This window comes from Aquila chrysaetos, chromosome 13 (assembly GCF_900496995.4).
Source record: "Aquila chrysaetos chrysaetos chromosome 13, bAquChr1.4, whole genome shotgun sequence".
NCBI lineage: Eukaryota > Metazoa > Chordata > Aves > Accipitriformes > Accipitridae > Aquila > Aquila chrysaetos.
The window spans coordinates 14045695-14070700 of NC_044016.1; the positions used below are offsets into that span (position 1 = coordinate 14045695).

The window sequence follows — 25006 nt, forward strand, 5'->3', positions numbered from 1 at the left end:
TCATTTGACTTTTAAAACGTGAATCTTTTAAGTTTTTTTGGTTGGCTTATTTTTTAGAAAAGGGTGTGTTAGTTCTGTGGGCATCATTCAATCTGGAAAAGTGAATAAGATTTTTCTATTTCCTTTGTGAGTTTTAGATTGCCATTTTGTCAGCACTTTGATATAAAGGACTTGTTGACGGTCTGTTGCTCTTCCACTATAGCATAATAGGGATTTGTTGGTGTCAGTAGAAGTACCATGGAATCTTCCATCATGTTTTCTCTATTGAGATTCTCTTGCTGTTTTCTAGTGAGAAAATAGAAACGTAATTTCTAGCTGATTCAACAAGCATCTTTAGAATGCCTTGGTCTCACAGGTTGTAAGTCTTCTAACCCAGCATTCTTATGGATTTGGTTTTTCTGTGGACGTTTCCTCTGTACATAATGTTTTCTTTCTGACCAATCTGTGGAATTTGTACAGCTGAGTTATCTTACGAGATGTATGTTACGGTTACAGGGGACAGCACATAGTGTGGGATTGCTTGCCTGGATTTTCGTACAGCAGATGTACTTAAATGTCAAATCAATTTAAATGTTTAGATGGAATGCCACAGTGTTCTGTTTCAAAATATGATGTATGTAAACAAAATATTTGTATGTTTATGAATTGAATGTTTTATATAGCTCTAAACATGTTGATGCTTCAGCACTTCTACCTGGATTGTTATAAAATAAATGCTAAAAGATACAAGTTTCTTATGGAATTTAAATTCTGGTTCAGTCACTGGTTACTCCACTGTATGTGTCTAGAGAAGTCTTTTAAGTATAAGATCTGCTTGATCTTTTCTGATGACATTTTATATCGCTAGCAATTTTATTTTTTTTTTCTTTATGATAGCGAAAACTGTCCTAAGTAATGCACTTTTGAAGGTTTTGGCAGGTGGGGATTGGTTTTTTTTTTGTGTGACACTTCAATTTCTGAAGGTTGCATTTTATGATGTAGGTATGGTCCCATTTAATAAGAGAAGAAGATAGCTTCGTAAGAACATACTTTGGAGCTTTAAGAACAAATTTTCAATAATGTGAAAAAGTTTCAAAACAATTTTAAAGAATGTTTGGGAAAAACGGAATTAACTAGATCTGTGATACTGTCACCAGTAAAGAGTCAATATACTGCTTTGGGAGTGTGTGTGGGTTTTTTTTAAGTTATCTTCAAAAAAGGTTCAGGATATTAAAAGAAATAGGGGGGGAAAGAACGAGTTTTCCTTAGGCCGTTCTAAAATACTAGGTACAGAGGAGTTCCCTTGATTTCTAAGTATCTGACACTAATCTGTGAGGAAGTTGCATTTCCTCCATTTTTTCTCTGGCATTTCTGGTGGAAGTTAATTAACAAGCATTTTCGTCTGTCGGCATCATGTATGATGTCAGTCTAGATCTGGGAATAGTTCTATAAGCTGACCATAGCCACTGAAATCCAGGGGTTTGGAATGTTTTATGGGCCCTTGAAGACATTACGTTTTTCCCCCTTTGATTTCTGTTACTGTAAATTTGAGTTTATGATAAGGCCAACTTGAAAACCAGAACAAAGTGTTGGCCAAGATCAGGTTCTTGATCCTATGCAGCCTCCTGAACTGAGTAGGGAAGTTCTGTTGGAGTGTTAACAGCCAGCACTCTGAGGTTGTAGCCATTACCATAGGGTCACTGTGCAGGGGTCATTCCTTTCTTTGTGCAGCAGCGTAAGGCTTACTTTATGGGGAAAAGAAGGAAAAGAGATGAATAGAAGACAGCAGGCAGTACAAGAACTAGTGCAACAGATGACTAAAGTACATAAGCAAATGAACTTGGAGAGGTGGGTCAAAACCACTCAGGTCATTAAAACAGGTGGAGCAAACATAAATGGGTGGCATAGAGATGTTTTCTAACCAAATGGTGTGATTGAGAAATTGCTAACTGTAGTTGGATCTATAACATTTAGATGATCCTTTACCTAAAGTGGAGTTGACATAAATATTTTAGGGCAAGGTTTTAATAGCTGGGGAGGGGGGACTATACTAGCTCTGTACAAGCACTGGGTTTGTGTTAGTGAAGGGCTTAACTTCTGTATTTCCTTTGTTTGAAATAGATTTATGCGCTCAGCGTGGTCTGAGTGCATAATGCCATTTTTTACAGTTCTTTACGTTTTAAATTCTTTATCTGGTCATGTGCTATCAAGTGCTGTCATATAATACTGTCTGAAGTCATTCTCTTACTGCAACTCTTCAAACAGCTTTTGGCTAGTCAGCCACCTGGGGAGGTTATAAAAAAAATTCCTGTTGTCAAGAGGCCTTTGTCTTCAGATTTATTAAGAGAGCTTGCTTTGACTTAGGTGTGCTGAGCTTCTGACTAAATGCCCAGAATTTTTCTGGGCCTATGATAAAGCCCATGCACTATGTATTTTTTCTGATTAACAAAATCGATGCCCTTGTGAATGAGACAGTAGTCAATTTAAAAAAAATCTGATGCATATTGTTTTCAGTGACTGAGAGATCAAAGGTAAAACTGAGGTTTTTTCTAGATTACAGAAGCTATAGTCAAAATCTCCTTTTTTCAATCTCAGTTGCTCTTTGTAGACATCACTTTACCACCTTTACTTCTCATAGTTGCACTTTTTTTAGGACTTTTCTGAGCATTTGGCTCTTGGACAGTCATATTTCTTGTCACATTGCTTTGCAAAATGGTGTTTCTGCTACAGGATTTTTGTATGTGATAGATTTCTAGGAAGAAAGGAAGAGTCCTGCTAGTGATCTGGTGATTCCTGTTGAACAGTTGGAGTCTGTACTCAGTTCTGACCTTGGTATGACACTCATGTATTGTGATCAGAAACAAATCCAGTATTCTCTCTGTACTTAGTTTCTTTATCTGTAAAGTAATGCTTTTATTAGAAGTTCTTATTAAGGCTGGTGAAAAATACTTAATATACCAATACACTTTTATGGCTCTTGTTAAAAGCTCTCAAAGCGCCTTACAAATAAAAACTAAGAGTTTATTTTGTATGTTACTATCACGAATGTTCCGACAGTCCAGGAAATGGTTTGATCTTACACAGCAGTTTTGCTGCTGTCGAGCTGTCTTACATAAAGATGCTTTGTATTTATTAAAAAAATAACAATTATTTTGCATATTGTCAATCTACGTTAGCATCATAATAATTGCCAAACACTCCAGATGCATCCAAGAGAAGGAAGCTGTTAATATTCCATCTGGTTTTTGGGAAGCATTTTATTTTAGTAGAGCAGCAGGCTAGCAGGTAGCGTAGAAGATGGCAAGAAAATGAGCTTACCTTGAGAAATATTGTTTAATATATTTAATAGTAACGCAGATTACTTATTAATATTCCCAAAGATATACAAAACTGAAATGTGAATTCCTTTCATATGTTATCAGGTTTTTTAATATATGGTTGCTGTTGCATAGTGGTAACCTTAATGCACAATTCCAGGAAAAACATGAGAGTTTTTCCTGCCCTCTTCAACAGTCGAAGAAATGCAACTTAGAATGTTTCATTTCTCAGTATTTTTCTCAAGTGTACATAGAACTAAAACAGGAATAGGGCAATTCAGATACTCAGTCTATAAGAAAAAAGTTATGTGTGTCTGGAGACCCTGGGGATTCAGTAAAGAACTCCACAGTAACGCCAGAGTAAAATGCCTAAACCATGTTGTGTTGTTCAGTGTTCTTTTCTCTTAGTCACATATTTGACTGTATAATTCAAAACATTTATAATCTAGTCTTACTGGGTTATTTTTGTCCAATCAGATGATAACACGACCAAAAACTTGGTGGTGGTTTTTTTTTTTTTTTTTTGTCGTGGTTCTTTTTCATCATAGTAGTTCTTGTACATCAAACTAAAAAGCTGTTACTCAGGATATAATGTTTCTTTAATCACAATCCCTTTTCTGAAAAATCACTTTAAGACAAGAGACTTTTCCTGTTACTTAATTCAAACCATATAATGTCTTAGCATAAAAAGTATCTTTTGACTGGAGATTTTATTTGAAACCTTAAATTGGCTTTTTTTTTGGTCCCATTAGTTCCCTTGAATACCTGTTGTTTCCACAGCCTATGTTTAGTTAGAAGCACCTTTGGTCAAATGAATGTGAGAGACAAATGTTAATTCTTCCATTGCATGTGATCCATTTTCTCCACCTTCATAATTTTAAGTGTTGAAATAATGCCTACTTTTTTTTTTTTTTTTTTAACATGGTGAATGCTTATATTGTATCATATGTACAACTTCCAGGGAATGAATTAAGACAGTTTATTTTCTTTACTGCTAGTGCTAGTAGAGATTGACATCCATCCTACAGAAGAGGGTGCTCAGAGGCATAGAGGGTTTTTAGTTACTCTTTCAGGGGAATTGAAGTTTAAAGAGCTGCCTGTTTAGCAGGTGGTCCTCTGAATGGAAAGAAGATATTGTATTGCATTGGTCTTGATACAGATAAAACGGAAACTAAACTTTTTGGGTCTTATTTATGGTCAAGTGGGTGCAAAAAAAAAAAAAGTCTTTAGAGCTCAAGAGTGGAATTGAGTTGCGTTTCTTGGAGTAGTGTGTAAGTAGCTCTTCCATGGAATTTAGTGGCTTTTGGAAGGTTTTCTGGTAGGTTATCGTTTGTTTTTTAACTGCACTCAGTGAGAAGGCCTCTTTCCTGCTTGCACTTAAGAAAACAGACCTGTTGATACAACTCTCTGATGAAGGGTACTATTTTTCTGGATGTTAGGTAGCCGAGAAAGGAGCTAAGGAGTGGAAAGGTGAAGTTGGGAATCAAACACAGGAGAATCTCTTGGAGCATTTATAAGGAAGAAGAAGGCTTGGCTGCTAGGTATGCTGAGTGGGTGAGCAGACTTGTGTAACTGGTTCGGTGAGATACTACCTTCTCAATCTGAAGGTCTGTAAATATAAACTAGTGTTTGTTTGCAGTTTAGTGTTCCTGGCTCTGTCATCTGTGTCCACCCACCCCCCTGGTGAGTGCCCAAGAATTAGGAGAAAATGATTTTCGACCTCACATATTTGCGCTCTTTGAGGAAAAGACAAGTCTTTCAGAAGTCCGTTTCTGTGAGCAAGCCATCAGAAGACTCGGGTTTGTTTGAAGATGGGGTGGTGAACAGAGACAAAAATAAATACAGTAAGCCAGGAAGGTTTAGGAGAATAAGTTCCAATGGCTCTTTTGCCCGAGACTGGAATTTTACGTGTTATACTTATTTACAGTCAACTAATAAAGACATGTAGACTAAGCACTAGCAAATTCAAGTATGTTATGTTGCTTCTGGGGATCCTGAAGTCTGTGATGTGGATGAGAGACACCCTAGGAGGATCATTTAAGGATGATACAGATAACAAATTCTTTCATCAGTGGCAGAGTAGCTTTTATGCTAAGGTCTTTTTATTTTAGTGTAACTATCACTTTCACTGAAAATGAGCTTGAGGAATGGGTGGTTTTTTTGTGAGGAAGATATGACCTTTTTGATCTCCTGAGACAAGGGAACATGAAGTTTTTCTTCATTTACCCAAGAGAATGCCTTCAGTTGTAATTTATTTGGAGAGGGGGAAAAAATTCAGAACTTGCTGAAATAGAGCAGGCCTTGTCCAAAATTACATCCTTGTCGCCAAGGAGAAACTTGTCTCAAGGCTCCCGATTATCCTTTTCAAGGGGGCTTTGGGTAGTCTCATAAATTATGTGTTTCGTTCATTTGATTTTTGTGCCAGAACTGCATACTTGTGAATTTTTTTTTTCCCCTCAATCGTAAAAGCAGTAAAGAAGCAGTAATGAGGAGCTTTTTGCTTCTGACAATATCCGAGTCTTCTTTTTGTGAATGACATTTTAGAATTAATAGTTAACGGTAGTGCATATTGTCTCATTAACAAGTTTACTGTCAGCTCTAAGTATCTTGTGGAATTATTAACTGCTGTGGCTGTTCAGACTTCCTTTGGTGCAGAATGTCTTGTTAGATTGTGAATGTTAATGATCTTCTCTTACTGGAGTGAATGGATTTCGGACTAAGTTCATAATTTTAGGAGTTCTTAGCTCTGGTGGAAAACTTGCATAAATACATTTTTTTTCACCTGAGTATATGTGATCTGCATTTGAGTGTGTAGGATTTTGCACATATAAAAATATTGTCCACTCTATGCAGTTAGTTTATATAACTGCATCTGAATTTTTGCATGAACTAGCAAACTAGCTAGTAACTGCTAGCTTCATCTTTTGACCTCTTAAGAATAGATTTATAATTTTTGGGCAGCCATACCTAGTTCATTTTTTTTTTTAAATTCAAAAATCTTATTTTCTGAACACATAATTTAAAAGGCTTGAACACATTGCTGCCAATCTCTGTGAATGTAAAAACAAACAAAAACCAAAATCTGGATTAACTCTGTGAGTTCGCTGTGGAGAGTGGAAAGCTGCAAAATACCATTTCATATTTATGCTTAAAACTGTTTAATATATACCTGAAATTCAGCTTTTATTGTTATTACTTAATTACTGAAATTATTTATTTAGTGTGTTTGCTCAGTAGGGAGGGACTCAGTGGGGTACAAAAGTTGGCACTTTTTTGAGCTCTACTCACAAAATAAATTCTTCACATTCGAGTTTTTGGAAGGAGACAGCATTCACAGAAAACTGCCAAAGCATTGTGCATTCTCGGTTTCCCGTGTTCCTTAGGATTTGTTTCCCCGTGGTCAAGTTTAAATACGTGCATTAGTATTACTGTACTTCTTGTTCTGGATTTCTTTTGATTTGTGGAAAACACGTAACTGTCATCTCTCAGCTGCTAACTTTCTTGCCTCCTTAATGTTCCTTAATTGTGCAGGCCAATGATCCTACACTGTTTTCTTGATGCCCTCCAAAATACTAGTAACATTTAAATTGATATTAGTGATCATAATATTTTGTATCATGAAGATAAATAGGATGTTTCACACCTCCTAGATTTCCATAATCTTGGATGGTTCTACTCCCCCCCCCCCACTTTGGCTCGTAATTTTAAGTGACTCTTCCCACTTCCTCCCCAGTGCATCCACAGTGTACCAAAGCACCCGAGGCATAAATTTTAGACTACAAAAACATTGCTAGGTTATCTCTATCTGTAAAGCTCCAATTAAAGATGCATTTTACATCTTCAAAGAGTTCTCTGATAGTCTAATTGAATTAGTAGTTTATATCATTTACCAATCTGAATGATGTAAACTCACTATTAATATAGAAAGCCTTTTTTCCCATTGCGCAGTGGCAGTTAAATGTATGAATCGGGGATCAGGCCTGGTGGTTTAAAGGCTTACCAGCGGTAATTTTTGAACGTCTATATCGTGCAATGGAATGAAGTCTGGAATATTTGACCTTGGTAATACTCATGAATGCCTGTAACTTCACACAGGATGACAAAGATGGAGCCTATTAGCTTGGGCAAAGCACTGTGTGAGAATGAATGTAGTGCTTCCTACCCAAGCTGATTCATGCAGTGCTGAGTGTATATATATGGTGCGAGGTATTGTGGAAAAGGTAGAAGTAGCAGATAAGATTAATCTATAAAGTACTTCTGTGGTTTGTCTGTAGATTCTCTTTCTGTTAAATGTAGCCTGCATGAATAACAGGATATGGGCTCAAAGTTACCGTATATGTTGAGTTTGACATGCCCTGAACCACATGGAGTATCAGAGTGGGTGGCTGGAATGGCTGTGCTGTTTAGCCATGTGATTTGTCTGTTTGATCAATACTTTGTTTTTCACCTCAGCTACTGTTTGTAACCCTATCTGAGCAAGGGAAGATTTGTAGCGTGAACCTGCTTTGATTCCAATTTTGTTGTGCTATACAAATGCTACTGCAAGGATCCTTGCAGAGAGATGTTGTGTAATAATGTAGAATACATCACTCCCATGAGCAAAACAAGTTTGATTGGTAAAACGTGCAATTTTTTTCAGTAAAAGCCTGTTCTACATTATCAAATTCCTAAAAGACTTTGGGGAGCTAAGTAGTACATTTTGACTGTCACCCACTGTCTGAATCCAAAACTTGTGTGCAGATTTATCACAGTACATAAGATACCTTCTTCGCTGTGCAGATTGCGTAGTGCTGGGCTATGCATAGAGCACTATGTATGCATACATCCAAAGGTTACGTAAGTACATGTGCGTTTTCCACTTGTACAACAGGTTAAGCATCTATCAAAAAACAGCGCAACTAAATTAGCAGTCTTCCCATTTTTGGTATGATGAGTGATAGACTTAAATTTTCATTTGTCTGTTGTTGTTTCTGTGAAGGATTGTGACAGTGATATGCAGCATTGAAGAGAGTCATGTTTCAGTTTCCTATATTAAAAGTGCAGCCTTGTTTTGGCTTAGGCCAGTGCAGAAATTGTTAGTGTTGGCAGGGTCAGTGACTTCTAACCTAGTCCTACAGGGTACTGTGGTCTTTTGCTATGTGACAGTTCCTTTAGGCTGGATCCTTTGACTGATGCTGCTGTCAGGAGTGGAATCCTGATGCTGTTATTCTCAGTAGGGCCTCAAGGGGCCAAGGATTCAGTTGCCAAGTATCATACAAGAAAAAGGGCTTTGATATATGGGCAGCTTTTGTATTTATATTTGCCTTCAAAGAGTGACCAGGTTCATATACTTTCATAATGCTCTTCCCTTTTTTTTCTGTTTTTAATTTTTTTCTTAATAACAGGGAAAAAAGCCAGCATCAGAATACTGAACATTCAACATGTATGAAGTGAATGAATGATAATTTTTGATATTTTACTTGATATTATAACAAACATGGTATTTCATTGTGTTGTCTACAAAACAAAGTACTGAGAGTAGAAGAAAAACATCATTGGTTTACTTGACCTTTGTTTCCATTTATTTAAATAAAAGTGATGAAAATGGCATTTGTACTAAAGATTTGACTAGTTAATACTATGTAATGTTTATTCTTATGCTGTTTTGTTTGCTTGTTGTTTTGTTTTTCTCCACTGGCATCAGAATTAATAAATTAAAAGGTTTTAATAATTTAAAGTCATACTTTTCTCAGTTCTTATGTATAGTTCCTGTTAATTAGAATCTTAAGATCTCTGTCCATGCATCAAGGAAATCATATACCCTGGAAGAGAAATCTCTAGCATAGCTGAAGATGGAAAAAAATGATCTTTTAAGTCTTACACAGATCATCAGAGTGAATGAACTCCTCTTCTTGCTTGTCTCATCAGGTCTATAAACAGAAAAGCTTTCTTACCATGCTGGCATTGAGCAGACATTATCTTGGATAACGTTCTTCTCATTTTAAAATCCTGCACATAGAGCTTTAACGTGTCTGGTTAAGTTTACTCAAGAACAGGATATACAAAACCTTTTCTTTCTTTCTTTTCTTTTTCCTACTTCTTCTTTCCTTCCTGAAAAAAATCAAACAAGATTCAGCCCTCCTGGAAGGAGATACTGTAGAAGATAAATAACTTGTGTTTTATAAGCACAATCATATGCCATTCTGAGTAGGGGTAGGAAAGTGCTTGTACAATCTGTGCCTTTCTGTCTCTGCCAGCAAATTTTGAAAAGCTGTTTACCTGCTACTGAGGATGTGAATTGTATGTTAGAAAAGCAGCTTAGATCTCTGAAGCCCTGTGGTTATCATTGTCACACAGTAAAATAAAATGACAGTGTCTATCTTAAATGTGGACTCTGGGTTCTTACAGAAAACTTATGGGGTTTTGGTGTTAGTTCTCTACGTGATACATTTATTATTTTTTAAATATTTACACTGCATTTTGTTAAGGAGAGGCAACTATACAACTTGTTAACTAACTAGATCAGGCACACCTGTTGCCTATTCTAAAGTAAAGGCCATCTTGTGTTAACAAGATAGGAGCAGGAGGTCTGTATGGAAATGGTGAAAATCCAAGTGATGGGAAAAGTTGTTAATAGCATCAGTCTCATGAAAATGGAAGATAAAGATCTCCCTTTTCTCAAAATCAGGTCTAATAATAATTCATGCAGGTTACATGGCATTTTTGCAGATAGCCTTTGTAATTTTTGAGCCACATGATAGATTTAAAAAATGATTTCTTGGACAGTGTCAGATTACCCATGTGAACTTTTGCTCTGTGGGTGGTCTGCCAGCCTGGATTTGAGGGTAGAACTAGAACTTTGCACTTTCTTTCCCACCACAGCTCTAAGCATATTTACACTTTAGAAAAATTACTAATTGGCTTCTGATTCAGCTGATGAGCTGGATACTAGTAATGGGACATTGAAAATACTCATCATATTGCAAATAGCTGTGTTCGTGGCACATTTTTGAGTCTGCTGATTGCTGGCTCTGACGAGCTGCTTAAAAAAACACTGTGCAGGACAGTTGCTTCACACATCCTGCAATGGGTTGCTACAGTTCATACTGTACATATGACCAAACACATTTTGAGCCCTGTAACAGGGTATTTTCTCATTTGGAAGAGTTTGCATTTGAATAGGTGAGACAGAAACCAGGTAAGTGGGAGAGAGGGGAAAAATCTAGTTTAGATTTATGGTACAGAATTGCCAGCTCTTTCACCATTGCCTGCATGTCATTGTTTTCATGCTTCTATGGGACCCATCTATTCTGTAGTGCTGTCATAAACTGGTTTGCAGTGCTGAATAATAGGGTTAATGATTACTCTTGCATTTATTCATGTCGCATTTAATTTATTAGGATATATTTATTAATGTAGCGCATCATGATTCATACCACTTAGGAAGGTAATCCTTCCCTGACTTCCACCCACAAGCTCCTTGCTCTCAAAAATCTCCAAAACCAGTTATCCAAAAAACCCATCTATCAAGTTTCGGAAGGTGGAGTTTTCTGGTAATGAAAACTGTGATAGTTTTCAATACATATTTTTGCTCCAGGCCTATGATAAACATGAGATGGTTAACCAGTTGCTTATAGCTGACTGTCATCCTAGGAATTGTTATTATTGTAACATGCTACTTGCACAAGTACTCAAAAAAACCTTTTGCATGATTTTAGAAACAATTTTTATTATTGGAGAGTAGGTGTGGCATAGTAGTTCTTAATGATTGTACAGTGTAATTATTTCTTTGTTTTGTGACCTCCTTTAGAAAAATAGTGACGAGGTAGTGTGGGAGGATCACCTGGATAACTGTGTAAGAAGGCTGGATAACCCCTTAGAGGACACATGTGTATCTGTGCTATCCAATAGGAATTAAAAGTACACCTGTTCCCTGTAAACACAACTGATCAGTCTTTTTTTTCTACCTGCAGAATTGCTCAGATTCACACTTTACTTAGTAATATGCTATCTAAATGACTCATAATCCATGCAAATTGTGCTTTAGATTTCTAACCCTATCAGACAGTAACAGCAAGTATCAAATTGATGTTATATATTCTAACAGCCATCTGAACATTGTACTAATAGATGTGGTGTAAGTAAAGCTAATTAATTCAGCTTTGGTAAACACTTTCTCAGTCAAACTGACAGTATAACCATGCATAGTCCAGCTCACAACGGTGATTAAACTGCTTTACTAACAGCACTAAGGGGTTAAACATCACAACCAAGTTAGTACAACACAACATGTGGCAAGAAGCCTCACTCAGACGAGCAAATTGGCCAACTGCTCACCTAAGAGAGCTCTTCATTCACAGTCTGAATAGTGTTGTTCAGATGGTTATACTTAGTGTTTCTCTTTTGTACCCAATTTGGCAGTAAATAGATTTACTCCCTCTCCCCCAAAATCTATGTTTATAATTCTTACTGCTATAACATCTAACTGCCAAATGCGCACTTGATATTTTTGCCACAACCAGCTAAGCCTACAAGAGACTTACATGCAGCCATCTTCCCTTTGATGTGTGTGGTAAACTTGCTGCTGTTCAGCATTCTCAGCTTTTTATCTGTAGGTTTTAAAATATGTTGGTGATACCTATGACGTATATAATTTTGGGGCTGAGTATAGAAGAAAAAGGTATACAGGAAAGGAGAAAAAGTTTAGAAACTTTTCTGAAAGTAAGGCTTAGTGGCATTCTTTGAACTGAAATTTACACTGATCTAATGTAATTGTAAAGGTATTTTAACAAACTTAGTGGAACTGCTGTAACTCCACAAATTGTGGTAGTGATTTAAATCTCTCCATCAAAGCTTGCATAAGCCGGATGCAGCTAAGCTGAGGTATGGTTTCAAAATTAGAAGCAATTAAGTCTAAGAGGTAGGAAGTTAATGCACCTCAGTTTTTGGTTACATTGCTGATTTAATTCAGCATTGGTCTGTGCTGCTGTTGAAAGGAGTGGTCTTGGTTTTTCCCATCATGTCTTCCCAGTGTAAGTCTCTTATTCCTCCTTTTTTCTTTTGTGCCAGCAGTAGCATTTTTGGTAGGCACACCAGGCCAAGGAATTGGAGTTGATCAGGATTAAGGGACAACTAGGTGAATAAAAAACTAATTGCGTGGTCTGAGCCAGAGGGTGGTGGTTAAGGGTTCATACTGTGTGTGGAGTCCCACAGGGATCTATACAAGGAGCCGTCTTCATCAGTGACTGGAGCAGGCAATGTGGTACACTCTCAGCGTGTTCGCAGGTGACACCACACTGGAGGGGGATGACCAGGTGATATGCTTGAGGGAAGGGCTGGCAGTCAGGGATTCCTAGAAAGCAGGAGGAATGGTCTGTGGAGAGCCTGAAAATATTCAGCAGGGACAAATGCCAAGTCTTGCACCTGGGAAGGAAGAGCCCCTGGCAGGGGTACAAGCCGAGGACAGAGGGGCCGCAGGGAGCAGCTCTGCAGGAAAGGCCCTGGGGGTGCTGGCAGACAGCAACTCCCTGGCAATGAATTTGGCAGACAGCATCCTGGGCTGTATCACCAGGCGCATAGCCAGTAAATCGAGGCAAGTGATTATCTTCCCTGATTATTCAGCACCCCATTATTGCATCACATCTAGGTACTGCATCTAGTTTTAGGCCCCTGATATGGGAAAGCTGCTGATAAATTGGAGCAGGTTCAGCAGAGGCCACCATGATGGGCACTTGCCCTGCTAGGAGAGGCTGTGGGAATTGACCCTGTTCAGCTTGGAGAAGGGGTGGACTCCCAGTGCCTATGGGGAGGTTATAGAGAAGATGGAGTTGGACTTTTTGCAGGGACTAAGCTGAAACAGGAGTGATTCAGATTAGATACAATGAAAAGCTTTTTGACTGTGATTGGGTTATGTGGTCTCTGTCCTCAGAGGTTTTCAAGACCCAACTGAATAAAATGCTGAGTAACCTGGGCTGACCTCACAGCTGAGCCTACTTTGAGGAGGAGTTTGTACTAGAGACCTCCTGAGGCCCCCTTCAGCCTGAATTACTCTGTGTTTCCATGGTTCTGTGATCCAGCCAACCTCTAGCTGAAAATAATGCTCAGCAGTTTGGTGGCAATAGAGGGAGAACTTTCTTCTTCCTTTTAAAACTGAAGATTTACTCCTCCCTGAAGATAGCCTTCAGTGTTTAAACTAATGTCTTACTTTCTGTTGCAGTAGATGAGGGGAGCACATGATGGGTTGTTTTGACTTTGTTAAGGAAGAGTAATACATTAGAGGAGTGTAACGTGTTTGCTAGCTGATGGTTAACTATAGAGTGGTTTGAGTCGCATTTAAACGTTTAAGTGTCTTTCAGGATTTTTTTTTTTTTTTAGTTATTTTTAAACCATTTAATATTAAATGGGAGTACTGTGTTTCTAGAGACTTGCCCTCAGTTTATTTTGACTTTAGTTGTAAAAACAAGAAGTTCCTCCTAGTGGCAAGCTTGAGTCATCCCATTACTTAGCTATAAACAAAGACAGTGTATACAAAGTTTAGGTGGCATGGACAGTTGTCTCTTCTTCTCACGCTCACTTACACCACCATTTTCTAACAGTGAATCCCACAAATTAAATGGGGGGGAGGGGAAGAGTTCATGTTTTTAAAAGTAATGATGCATATGTAAAATGGGTGAGGATTACAGTTTTTTCCCAGTATCCATTGCTTGATTGAGTCAGTTAAGTCTTGCTTACATCAGAGGGAAAAAGGGAAAGGGTAAGTCTGCAGCACTGCCACTGAAAGTATCACCATATCACTCTGGTTTTCAGGATCAAAGTAAGTATTTACAATTGCTGGGGTTTTTCCTTTAAATAATGAAATATTTCTTGTAAATCAGGAAAAGTACTACAAAACAGCATTATCTTAAGCTTTGCCCGAGGCCTAATGGGGATTGTGTAATTTTTAAGCTGAACAATTTTAAATTTAATTCTCTTTTCTCTCTAATCTTGGAACGATGAGGCCTGTGTATGTCATCAACATATTGCTCCATTAAAATACGTGCTCACTGAGCCATTGCTTTATTTCTCTTCCTGAGTGCTGAAAATGTGCTTAGCTTAGTGCTACTTTATGATTTCCTGTAGGTATCTTCCATTTCACTCCTTTTGACAGGATAATCTCTGCTTGGATGGCAACTTAAATTTCACGTGCTGCAAATCTGAGTCAAAAAGGTGAAGAGATCTCTAAAAGTACTGGAAGTTCATCACCACTTTTTTTCTAATAGGTGTTAAGGCCTGATATGAGCAAAAAACTGGTTCGAAAGCAGCTGTCTAAAGGTTTGTTCAGATGCAGAATTCTTTGTATTGCCATCAATGGTTTTGTATTTGTATTTGCCACCAAGCAAATGTAGTTTTCTTGCTTCTTATACTATCCAGTGTTTCCTTCCCTGGTACAGGTTTGTGTTACTGCTGGGGCAAACTATTACTTGTTTTACGAAATGCTAATCCTACTGTTAACATTGTTTCTATATTATAAAACAGAAGAAGAAAACTGTAAAATTATCCTGATGATAAATTATATTGTGTTAAGAATGGAACTGTTCTGTGTCTGGCCATGGCTTGTTCTACTTACTACTGAGCTTGTCAGGTCATCATGAGTAAAACATACATGTTTTATTTCTAAAAATACGACAAAAAGTTACATTGTTTCACATTTAGGTTCCAGTGTTTTAAGAGATGTGTGTAAGAGATGTGTTTAAGAGATGTTTAATTTCAGCTTCAGGCTCTTGGATCAACACTTTCTTGGTTTATGTAAGATTAGTACAATAAATATATGAATCAAGTTTTTGCATTTTAAAATTTTTTTTATTTTTTTTAGATTTCTTACTCTGAGGGAGCTATTAAGATACTTGAGCATAGGTGTCTAAAGCTGTTATAAATTCTCCGGAATATCATCTCTGGCTCCCTGCAGCCACTTTAAAATGGCACATATTATCCTGTGTTTTGTGTGGTATCTGCAGGCAGATGTTTTGGATATGTCAATATAAAATGGTCCCAGACACCTGTGTTTGGACTGCTTTTTGTCAGCTGTTTTCAGATGGTTATAACATAAGATTACGTTGCTTTGATATTTTTCAGGAAGGAGAGAGGAAATAAATAGCCAACAGAACTTTGAACCTGTAGAATACTACAAGCAGTACATTTATTTAAAAAAAAAAACCAAAACAATAAAGCAACCACTGGCATGTCTTGGTATTTTAAGAAGAAATATTAATGCTTGAACTTTGAAATACAAATGTAGCTTGTAATGGTCTTTACTGTAATAAACAGTCATAGCTATGAATTGCTTGAAACATAAACCTTTTAACATTAATTTCTATTTTTTTCTTTAATTACTTGCTTAGTTAAAAAATATTTTGCCTTTGCACAGATTTTTTTTTTTTAAGCTTTATTTATTGTAGTATTATAGATGCCAGAATAATTCTGAACTGAGTTGTGGTCTGACTTGAACCTGTACATGTGTAGGTGAGGCTGTGGGGTGTCAGGTGAGACTAGGGGGAATCTTGTTTTAATCTTTGTTTATTCTTATTCTATCTCCCCACAAAACATGCCAAAATAAAGAAGGTGACGGGCGGGGCGGTATACAGCAAGATAGCCTGAAAGTGGATGGAATCAAGTTTGAAGGAGTTGGTTATATGAGAGTGTATTGTTTTATGAGTTTTGTGGAAAGAACAATTACAAGTGGAATGAGCTACACACAGGCATGATTAAAAAAAATAAAATAATAACGTGTTGCATTTGGAGAGAACTGTGGTTGCCATAAGGATGCAGGCAGGCTTTGTTTTGAAATAGTGTCTGTAGGTTGTTTGTAAAAATGGTTATTGTTGGAAGAGCAGATGAGGTGATCTGTTCTAGGTAGTTACGTGAAATACCACCTAATGCTGAGGTTTCATTGTTTAATTTCTGAGATGTATTTTATAAACTACACTTGTTTTTGCAGCTGATGGATAATTTAGCAGGCAGAAAATTGCCAAATATTAGAGAAGTTATTAAAGTGTCTGTATTTTTGCATACAGTATTCACGTACGCTTTTTGTCCTTTCTGGGAACCTAGAGCAAGGATATGTTCAAGTTCCCCATGTCCCAAGAATCCACTAGGAAGGCAGATTTCAGCCATGAAGATCCCAGGGTAGCTGTTTTGGAGAGCCTGTCATCATATGACATGTTAGGAACCACTGTGAACATTGCTCTTGAACTCTGTATGTGATGCTTTCCAGTATCTGCTTTTATTTCTTCCTTTATGTTCCCAGTTTACAGTTGGTTTAAATCTTTAAAAGGGAATGATTGCCTTGGTTTTGTCACCTATGAGGTAATACTAGAGAATTTCAGATTAGACTAACTATAAAAGATAGTTTTCAAATGAAAATACGCTTCAAAAAGAACTATATAATTGACGATTTGCTGTTACAGATGCTATCTTCTAGATTAAATAGTGCTGTCACCTAAAATAGAAATAATTTTAAATCTTATTTAAGTATGAAAATAAACGGTATTTGTTGTCAGTATCTAATAAGGTTAACACAATGGAAGGCAGTAGGCTTTTTCAGTTTTCTTAGACTGTGATTTGGCAGTCTTGGACTGCAGTTGTGTTTAGTAAATTTCTGTTCATAGAAAGTATGCTTTTCCCCAGGACTTCTGTAAAAGTTTTAGTAATACCAATATCAGCAACAGAAAATCTAAACCAGAACTGGTCAGCAAGCAATAGGTACCCCCAGAGAAAAAAACAGATGAAAGAAGATGAAAAAAGAATGAGTAATGTTGTCAGGATTGTTCTTACAGCTGGGTAAAAGACATTAACTCTTAGTACAGTAGGAGTGGAGCATAATTTTTTCAAGCATTTAAGTAGATGGTATAGAATTCAAAGTACTTAATATTCTGTCAAGTTACATAAACTGTAGTCTTGTTAAACTCATCTTTTCTTTGAAATACTAAGGGAGGTTGCTAAGGGGTGGGGGGTATGTCAACTGAAATGGCTGCAATGGTGTTATGCAACAGAGTTAATTTCAACCTACGCTCTGCTTCTCTGCAGAAGAAGTTGAAGAAGAGTCTGAAACTACAATTGAGGTTGATTTGACTGATAAACAGAAACATCAGTTGAAGCACAGAGAGCTCTTCCTTTCTCGCCAGTATGAGTCCCTTCCGGCAACACATATCAGGTAAGAAAAAGTAATTATCTGTGTATTCTGTTGAGGTGGATTGCCTTCCAGTAGCCTACCTGCTTGAACACTTCAGCCTTTACCTTGCAAAAGGGTGTGATTGATCACAGCTGAGTTGTGCTAGGTTGTCCCATGAACTGCTTTGGAACTGCCTTTGGTTTTTCCTTCTCTTCATGTTTGAGCCTTGGAAGGGACAAGAGTCTCAGAGCTCTGGCTTGCCGGTTAGAGCATCAGTTGATAATGTGGTATAAAGTCAGTCTGTTCCTACTTTAGAAGAGTTGGGGTTTTTTTAATTATTCTGCTGGCCAGAGGAACTTCGACCGTTATGTCTGCGCAGGGAAACCACAGATGGGTTTGGAAAGGAGACAGTGACTCAGTGGTCAGATGTGCAATTTAGGGCTGCATACATTTAAAACTAAAATTACCCCAACTTACTTCAGTAAATGTGAAGAAGTCATGACTGAGTTTGGCTAAATGTTGCAAAAGCATTTCAAGCGTTGTTTTAAATTGCCCTAATGCTAATGTAGGAAGAGGCTTGCTAAAGCTCAAAAAGGGCTTGTTGATTTCTTCCTGTAAATGATGTAAGCACTCACGTCATCTTCTATTCAGCAATCAAGCAAATTCTTTTTGTGTTGGGGGGATGATGTACCTAGAAATGGAAAAGAAAGAACACAGTGACAGGGAAGAGTGTAGTAAGTGTAAAACAAGGGCTCTTACATGGCATTCTGAAGGAATTTTTGTTTTCTCATTACATCCAGCTCCCCTTGGCCATTTCAGACTAGAAGCTACCAAAAAAAAAGTGTGTATGCTCCAACAGGAGAAACACTTTGTGTGTGCATATGTATTTTCTGTCTCATTGGCAAATGTGTGGTTTATCTTTCTCACTGCCAACACAAAAACTTGAAGTTGGAAATTTTTGTTTTAATTTCCTGTGCTTGATTCAGCTACTTGTTCTCTGACTTGGAGAAAGTCATTTAACTGTCAAATCTCTGCTTCTCCAGCTATAGCATAGAGATAATAATCCTGCAGTTTCTTTCACTTACTTTGACATTTAGACACTGAAATAAGGTATTCTCTTCATAGAGAGAAGATTATATGTGAGAAGACATTTACAGTGCTTCTTCTAGCTCAGGGAGCAAATACAATAGAGGTTCTCCAGTACATACTTCACAAAGAAGCCAGAAAAACACCTGAATTTGTAGTACATGCAGCACTGCACAGCAGGCAGATGCAGAGTGACGACTTGCATCTACTTTTCAGAACAGATGAATGCTGTAGGGCTGTGCTGTCATGTGTTGCTAAGACCTTTACCAGAGAAATTCTGAAACAAGCTTAATGTAGTCTAATGACATTTTAACAATCTTAACTCCATTTTAAAAAGAAACAAGAAGGAAAATACCCGGCAAAATATTCCTTGTTTGGCTTTTTAACTTGTTAATGTTCAGATTCTGTGATTCTCAATAACTCTTATTAATTAGCCTGTCCTGTAAAAGAGGACAGAAATGTTGTGAAGGTGCTACTCCTCCAACTTTCTCCCATCAGTACTCCAGAATATCCAAGGATGGAGATTCCACAGCCTCTCTGGGTGTCGGTTCCAGTGTTTGACCACAATTGTGGTGCAAATTTTTCTCCCATCACGTAACTGGGATTTTCCTTGTTGAAACTTACTGTCCACTGCCTCTTGTCCTATCACTGTGCTTCTCTGAAAGGAGCCCGGCTCCGTCTTATTTATATATCTTTTCATTAGGCAATTGAAGACAGCAGTAGGATTTCTCCCTTTAGTTGTCATACCTTAAGAGGGAACAAATCCAGTTTAGTATCATCTGCAGACTTGCTGAAAGTGTATTCAGTTAACTTGTTCAGATAATAAAGACGTTAAACTGTTGGTGCCAGTATCAGCACTTAGGGGGATGCCCCCAGTAACCAGCTGCCAGCTGGACTTTGTACTACTCACTACAATCTTTTCAGCCTGGTGGTCCAGCTATTTTTTTTTCCAACCTTGCTGTCTATTTACCTAGTCCATATGTTACCAATCCTGTTAAAGGACACTGTGGAACACACTGCAAGCCTTGCTAGAATCAGGGTAGATGACATTCACTGCTGTCACTGGTCTACCAAGCCAGTCATCTCCATATAGAAAGCTAGCAGATACTCATGCAATGTATGAGTAGCTCCATTCTGTGGGCCTTTGCTCTTACCACCTGCAGTTTTAGCTCTTAGATAGGAACAATTGGCTTTACAGGAGAAAATAAATGGTACAATGGAATAGAGTGGAGAATGGAGATCAGTTCTCTCAAGAATGAGAATACAAAAGCTCAGTCCCTTTGGAAGGAAGAGGAGAAAGCTAAAAGTGTTTTTAAGAGAATGGAGGAAGCTGAACCATCTATAGTTGCTTTTGGCAGCTACAGATCTTGAACTTTTACTGACATCTTCAGCCAAGAAAAGAAACTGAGTTTGGTTGCCTTTCTGCTTGTACTTTAAGGGAATAAAATTATTTTACCTGGTGTGGTATGTTTTTATTTAATTTTTACTAGTATACATTCACTGCTTTTGTTTCATCTTTCTTAACTTTACTCTTTTTATGTTTTTTTAAACTGAATGGCAGAGACAATTACAGTCCTCTGTCTGAAAAACCCTATGACTGAGATTACTATATTTGTAATTGTGAATTAGAATAAAAGTAATGTCTCATTTATACACCTGGTGCCACTACTTTATAGTTGAGATGCCTTGCAGTTATTTTAGCAGGTTAGATTTCTTTGATGTGCAGGTCTAATTCTGAAGCTCTTTGGTCTGTAATGTTGAGTTTTGAATAATTCTGATGTAATTTGTTTGCCTTTTAATTACTGAAATACAGTTTCATTCCTTATTCTCATGCTTTTTATTTTGCTATATACATTATATGTAACTCTCTTGAGATATAATTTGTTTTGTTATAAATAATGGGATTTTTTAGACTTCACCTTCGTTCCCCTTTACATTAGGTGTCACTATGCCATTTTAGTAGCTTTAGGAAATGGTGTAAGTTTTGGCACAAAAAAAAAAAAAGCCAGATTTAGAAAAGAATTAGAAGTGAGTAGTGTAGTAGTAATTAAACATGGCAATGCTGCCTTGCGTACAGTGTTCTGCAGTGGAATGTATTTAAGAAGGTATAACTGCCTAGCTCAGTGCAGCATCATTCTGGAGTGGTGGCATGTGCTACAGTACAAGCTGATTGTACTAGTTTGGATCTCAAAGACAAGGCTTGTTACCTTAGTGCCTACTTGTCAAGTTACAAATGAAACTATTCCCTCCCCTATCTGCTCAAATGTGTAAGGTTAGAAGCACCCCTCCTTCCTTCCCAATTCCTCCATGTTACAGATGCCGTTTTGCCAGGCACTGTAATCCTCAGATGTCCTCGTAACAGAGTTATGCTGCCAGCCAGGCTCACTGAACACTCTCCTTCATTAATGTCACAGAGTGAACGCACCCAGAATTCATGCAGATGGTTCCTGTAAGTAATGCCAGTCCCAGAGCGGGGCTGAGTTGAACCAAAGTGCTGTGTACTGTGGGTTTTCAGAGATTTGAGCATTACCAAACATAGCATTTTGGAAAGGCATGTGAAGGCGCAGGGGAAGAAAAAATGCTGAAAGTTGTCATAAAGGTGAAATTGTTTGCCAGTGTTGTAAAATTCACCATAAAACTTAGCATGTGGTGAAATGGGTCCCTTGTATAAAAATCTGCAAAGGCTTATCTTGTTGGAGAGATGCACTGGGTTATCTGACTTGGGCTTTAAATTTTTTTTTCATTCTTATGGTCTCAAGAGTTAACAGGTGAGAAACACATTTAGATTGCAGTAAAAGATTGCATTAAATTCTAACATCAGTTGTAATTGCTTTTAAATTTAATACTTCATATGAGAGTTGTGTAGAAGAATTTATTGATCCATCAGTGTTCCTCTTGCCATTTCATTGTCTTTGCTTAGTTCTTGTTTGCTAATAACTGTCTCAGTATTGGGGTTGTGGGGTTTTGTGTTTGTTTATTATTATTGTTGTTGTTGTTATTATTTATCATTGTTATTTAAAATGTTTGGAAAACATACGTAAGCCAAGCATTTTCACATGTAATAAAATCAGGTGTGAATCTTTTGGGCTGCTTTATACTACAATAACACTTTAAAAAAAAAAAAGAAATATGAACTCATTTATGCAAAATAAAAAGAGGCTTCTATACAGACTATTTGACTAAAGTCAAAACAGCTTGAGGATGGAGAAAAGTTTCAAAGAGTGGTGGCCATTTGTGAAGGGGAAAGAGGATTTCAAATATATAATTACATTTGGTTGCCATCATGTTGATGATTTAGTTGGTTGATACAGTTGTGTGGTTTTTTGTTAGGGTTAAAGAATAAATTACTATGTCAAAATTTTTTCTTAGTTACAGCAGGGTGATAAATATTTATCTTGAGTGAATAAAAATGAAATTTGCTAAATTACTTCTGTTCAACAGTCTTTCTGGTAAGTTAGAGTTTGAGTACAAGTTTTTAAGAGTCCTTCCCTGGGACCAAAGAAGAGTGGTGTGGGATTGTCATAACCTCTTTAGTTGCTCTTTTACCTGATTCAGGCCACACAATTTTGTGCAGTGACTGTTGACATGATCCCAACTGTTTGTGCTTGAATTAAATTGTGTATTTCAGTGAGACATCCATGCTTGGTTGAAAAATTTCCAAGTGATGGATAGTTTACTATATTCTTTATAGTTTTATAAGTTGCTAATTAACATGTGTTTGTACCATTCCACTTTTTTTTTTTTTGTAAGTGCAGGGATTCTGGTCACATAGTATTTTTTTTTATAATTTTTTTTTCTCCTGGAGACTGTGTTTTCACTGAGTACTTTTTGCTTTCCTTGGACACAATTTCAAGACGCTGAAATTCTGGCTGAGCTTGATTCCTGGACTCAACATGTCTCTGTGTGATACTTGTGCATTATGAGCATGTTTGTCATTATGGAGATTATTCAAATAACTGTAATAAATCTACACCCTAATCTTTAATGGGGAGTATTTATTTAATCTGTCATTGAATGAACTAAGTGTTTCTTGTATTTCTTAGAGGATTATATTCGTTGCTTGGCGTCAGCAGCAAATTCAAGTTTTCTGTATACCTATGGCCTTAACTCAGAAAAACTTTCTGAACTCTGATTCTGAAATCTTTAGTTCTTTCTAAGTTAGGAATCCTTTTCATACATATTCTTTATTTAAAAAACAAACAAACAAACCAGAAAACAAACAAAAAAAACCCAAACCAAAAACAAACCCCAAAGTTACCTTAAGGTGCTCTTGGCTTGGTTTATTACTTCTATTCCCACACAGAAAGGACTTAATGAGCCTTTTAAAGATTGTGATTGCATAAGATCATTTTATTAAAAGCTGATTAATATGATTGGGTGAAGGTGAATATTTTTGTGGAATGCCTGTTCTTGTGTGACGTTAAAGGGCTTCTAAATAGTCTGATCATGAGAAAAGTTCTTTAATTTTTATCAAGAAATTTGGAGCTTCTGCATATTTTTACATGTAAGTATACAAAAAAGTGTACTCAGACTTCTAAAGTATCAAGCTATAAGAATCTTGATTTCCCTCAGTTCTGAAATTGTTCCCTGTATTAGTTCAGTACATTTTTTACTCTTTTTTTTTTTCCCCCTTTATCTTTTGACATCATTCTGATCAGTAATGCAGTCCAGAACACAGTGTCATCTTTTTTGGGTGGGGTTTTTTTTTTTGAGTTTGGTATTTTTGGGGTTTGTTTGTTTGTTTATTGGTGTATTTGGGTTTTGTTTGTATGTTTGTTTGTTTTGTGTTAAATTATGCCCTAGCTCCTGGGGAGACTAAAGTAACTTTGGTTGGTACCACTTTGTAGACATACCAGAAGAAGTAGCGTAAGTATGTGCAGTTTATAAAAACATGCTGTGCTTTCAAACTGCCTATAAGAGTGTGATGCTCTTTAGATGCATAAGAAATGACTCAGTTTTATCATACAGCTTTCTTTATGGTGTGCTTTCTTCTTCATGATCTCATCAGGACTCACTAATATTGCTATTTCAAACAACTAAGGTGTTGAGAAATACTTTTTTCTGAATGTGGGATTCCTTCATTTAAAACATACCAAATGGTCTGAAGCTCAAGACAGATAAGGCAGGTCATTTTATAGAAGAAATGTTGTGACTTTTTAAGGCATGGCACCTTAGGTTTTAGTGGTATTACAACAGGATTTCTAGTTTTGGCATTCTTGGCAAACTAGAAGTTTCTGGAGTATGGGGGGTATGCGTGTACGCGTTTATATACCTCGTGTGTGTGTGTGTATATATGAGATACAAAGTTTAGCTAATTTTTAAAAGCTTACTTTAAGCCTTATAAGCCTGACTTATTTTCTGGCATAAATCAGACTGGATAAGGAATGAATCTGCTTTGCGTAGGTATGTGCTTACCTGATGATTTGGATTGTTAAGAAAGGAATTCGTCCTTTCTGGATTGAGTTTATTTAGAGCAAAGGGACTTTTGAAGCATGTCTGATTATTATTTTTCTTTTCTTTTTTTCTTTTCCAATAGAATTTGGAGAATTCTTACATGAATTAAGATGAAGATTCAATCTAGGCTGAATCTTTTTTTTCAGATGTGGTCAGTAGCCAGTACCACTAACAGTATAAGAAAAAGTATATTTATTGGTAGAAAGTTGTCACTTAAATACCTGAAAATCAGTACATACTTCCCTGTGGTGACATAATTACGAAGTAGGAGTCTTTCATGTGGTGCAAAACTTTAAATTCAGTTGCGTGGAGTGACGTGCATTGCTTCTGAGCTGGGCGACCGTGTAATGCCACAGTGAAAAATCATTCCTAACCAGCCTCCTGTGTTTTTGTTCAATACTTGTGCATTGGTGCTGCTGTGCTAAAGGGTAACAATTTTTTTACTTTTTAGCATGAATTAACCCCTAGAGGAAAAATATCAGTGACTTGAGTTTCCTACAGTAGTTTATTGAAAGTATACATACGGTTATGCTTATTTTGAGATATCAAAGCATGTAGTTTTACTGTGCCCAGACCAAGAAAACATTTACCTCTCTCCGTGGCACTCAGTGCATTGTTCTTTCTACTCAGGGTTTTCTTGTAGACCCTTCTCAGCTACAGAACACAAGATTCAGACAGTAATGTAGACTGGAACAGTATTAGTGTAAATCCGGTTTTAAACGATAATGTGTTGAAGCTTGTTTCAAGTGTATGTACGTTCATAGATCCATACATTCACCTTTTAACATTTTCTGCAACCATTAGGGTGAGATCTTCTGGTAGAGTTGTTGGATACTTTGGCTCTTCGGCTAACAGCATAGTAGTTTAAGCATATAAACTGTGTAAATTGTTACAGAATGCAAAGTCTTTAATTTTGTCTTTTGTAGATTTGTTTCACATTGGGAATGCTTTTTCCTGTTTAGATTGTGACTAGACAACAGTGGTGAGAACTATATAAAAGTTGGAACCTTAAGAATAAAATTTGAACATTATCTACAAATTACTT

The 25006-nt window shown here is 37.0% G+C and overlaps 1 protein-coding gene across 5 annotated transcripts in view; it reads left to right on the plus strand.

The window, feature by feature from the left end:
- Nucleotides 1-25006, plus strand: part of MTA3 (metastasis associated 1 family member 3) — a 228288-nt gene that overhangs the window by 6451 nt on the left and 196831 nt on the right. For all 5 annotated transcript variants that reach the window (XM_030035048.2, XM_030035050.2, XM_030035049.2 and 2 more), the window contains exon 4: nucleotides 17337-17463. In XM_030035048.2, coding sequence (XP_029890908.1) covers nucleotides 17337-17463 — 127 coding nt within the window. The remainder of the gene's footprint in view (nucleotides 1-17336; nucleotides 17464-25006) is intronic.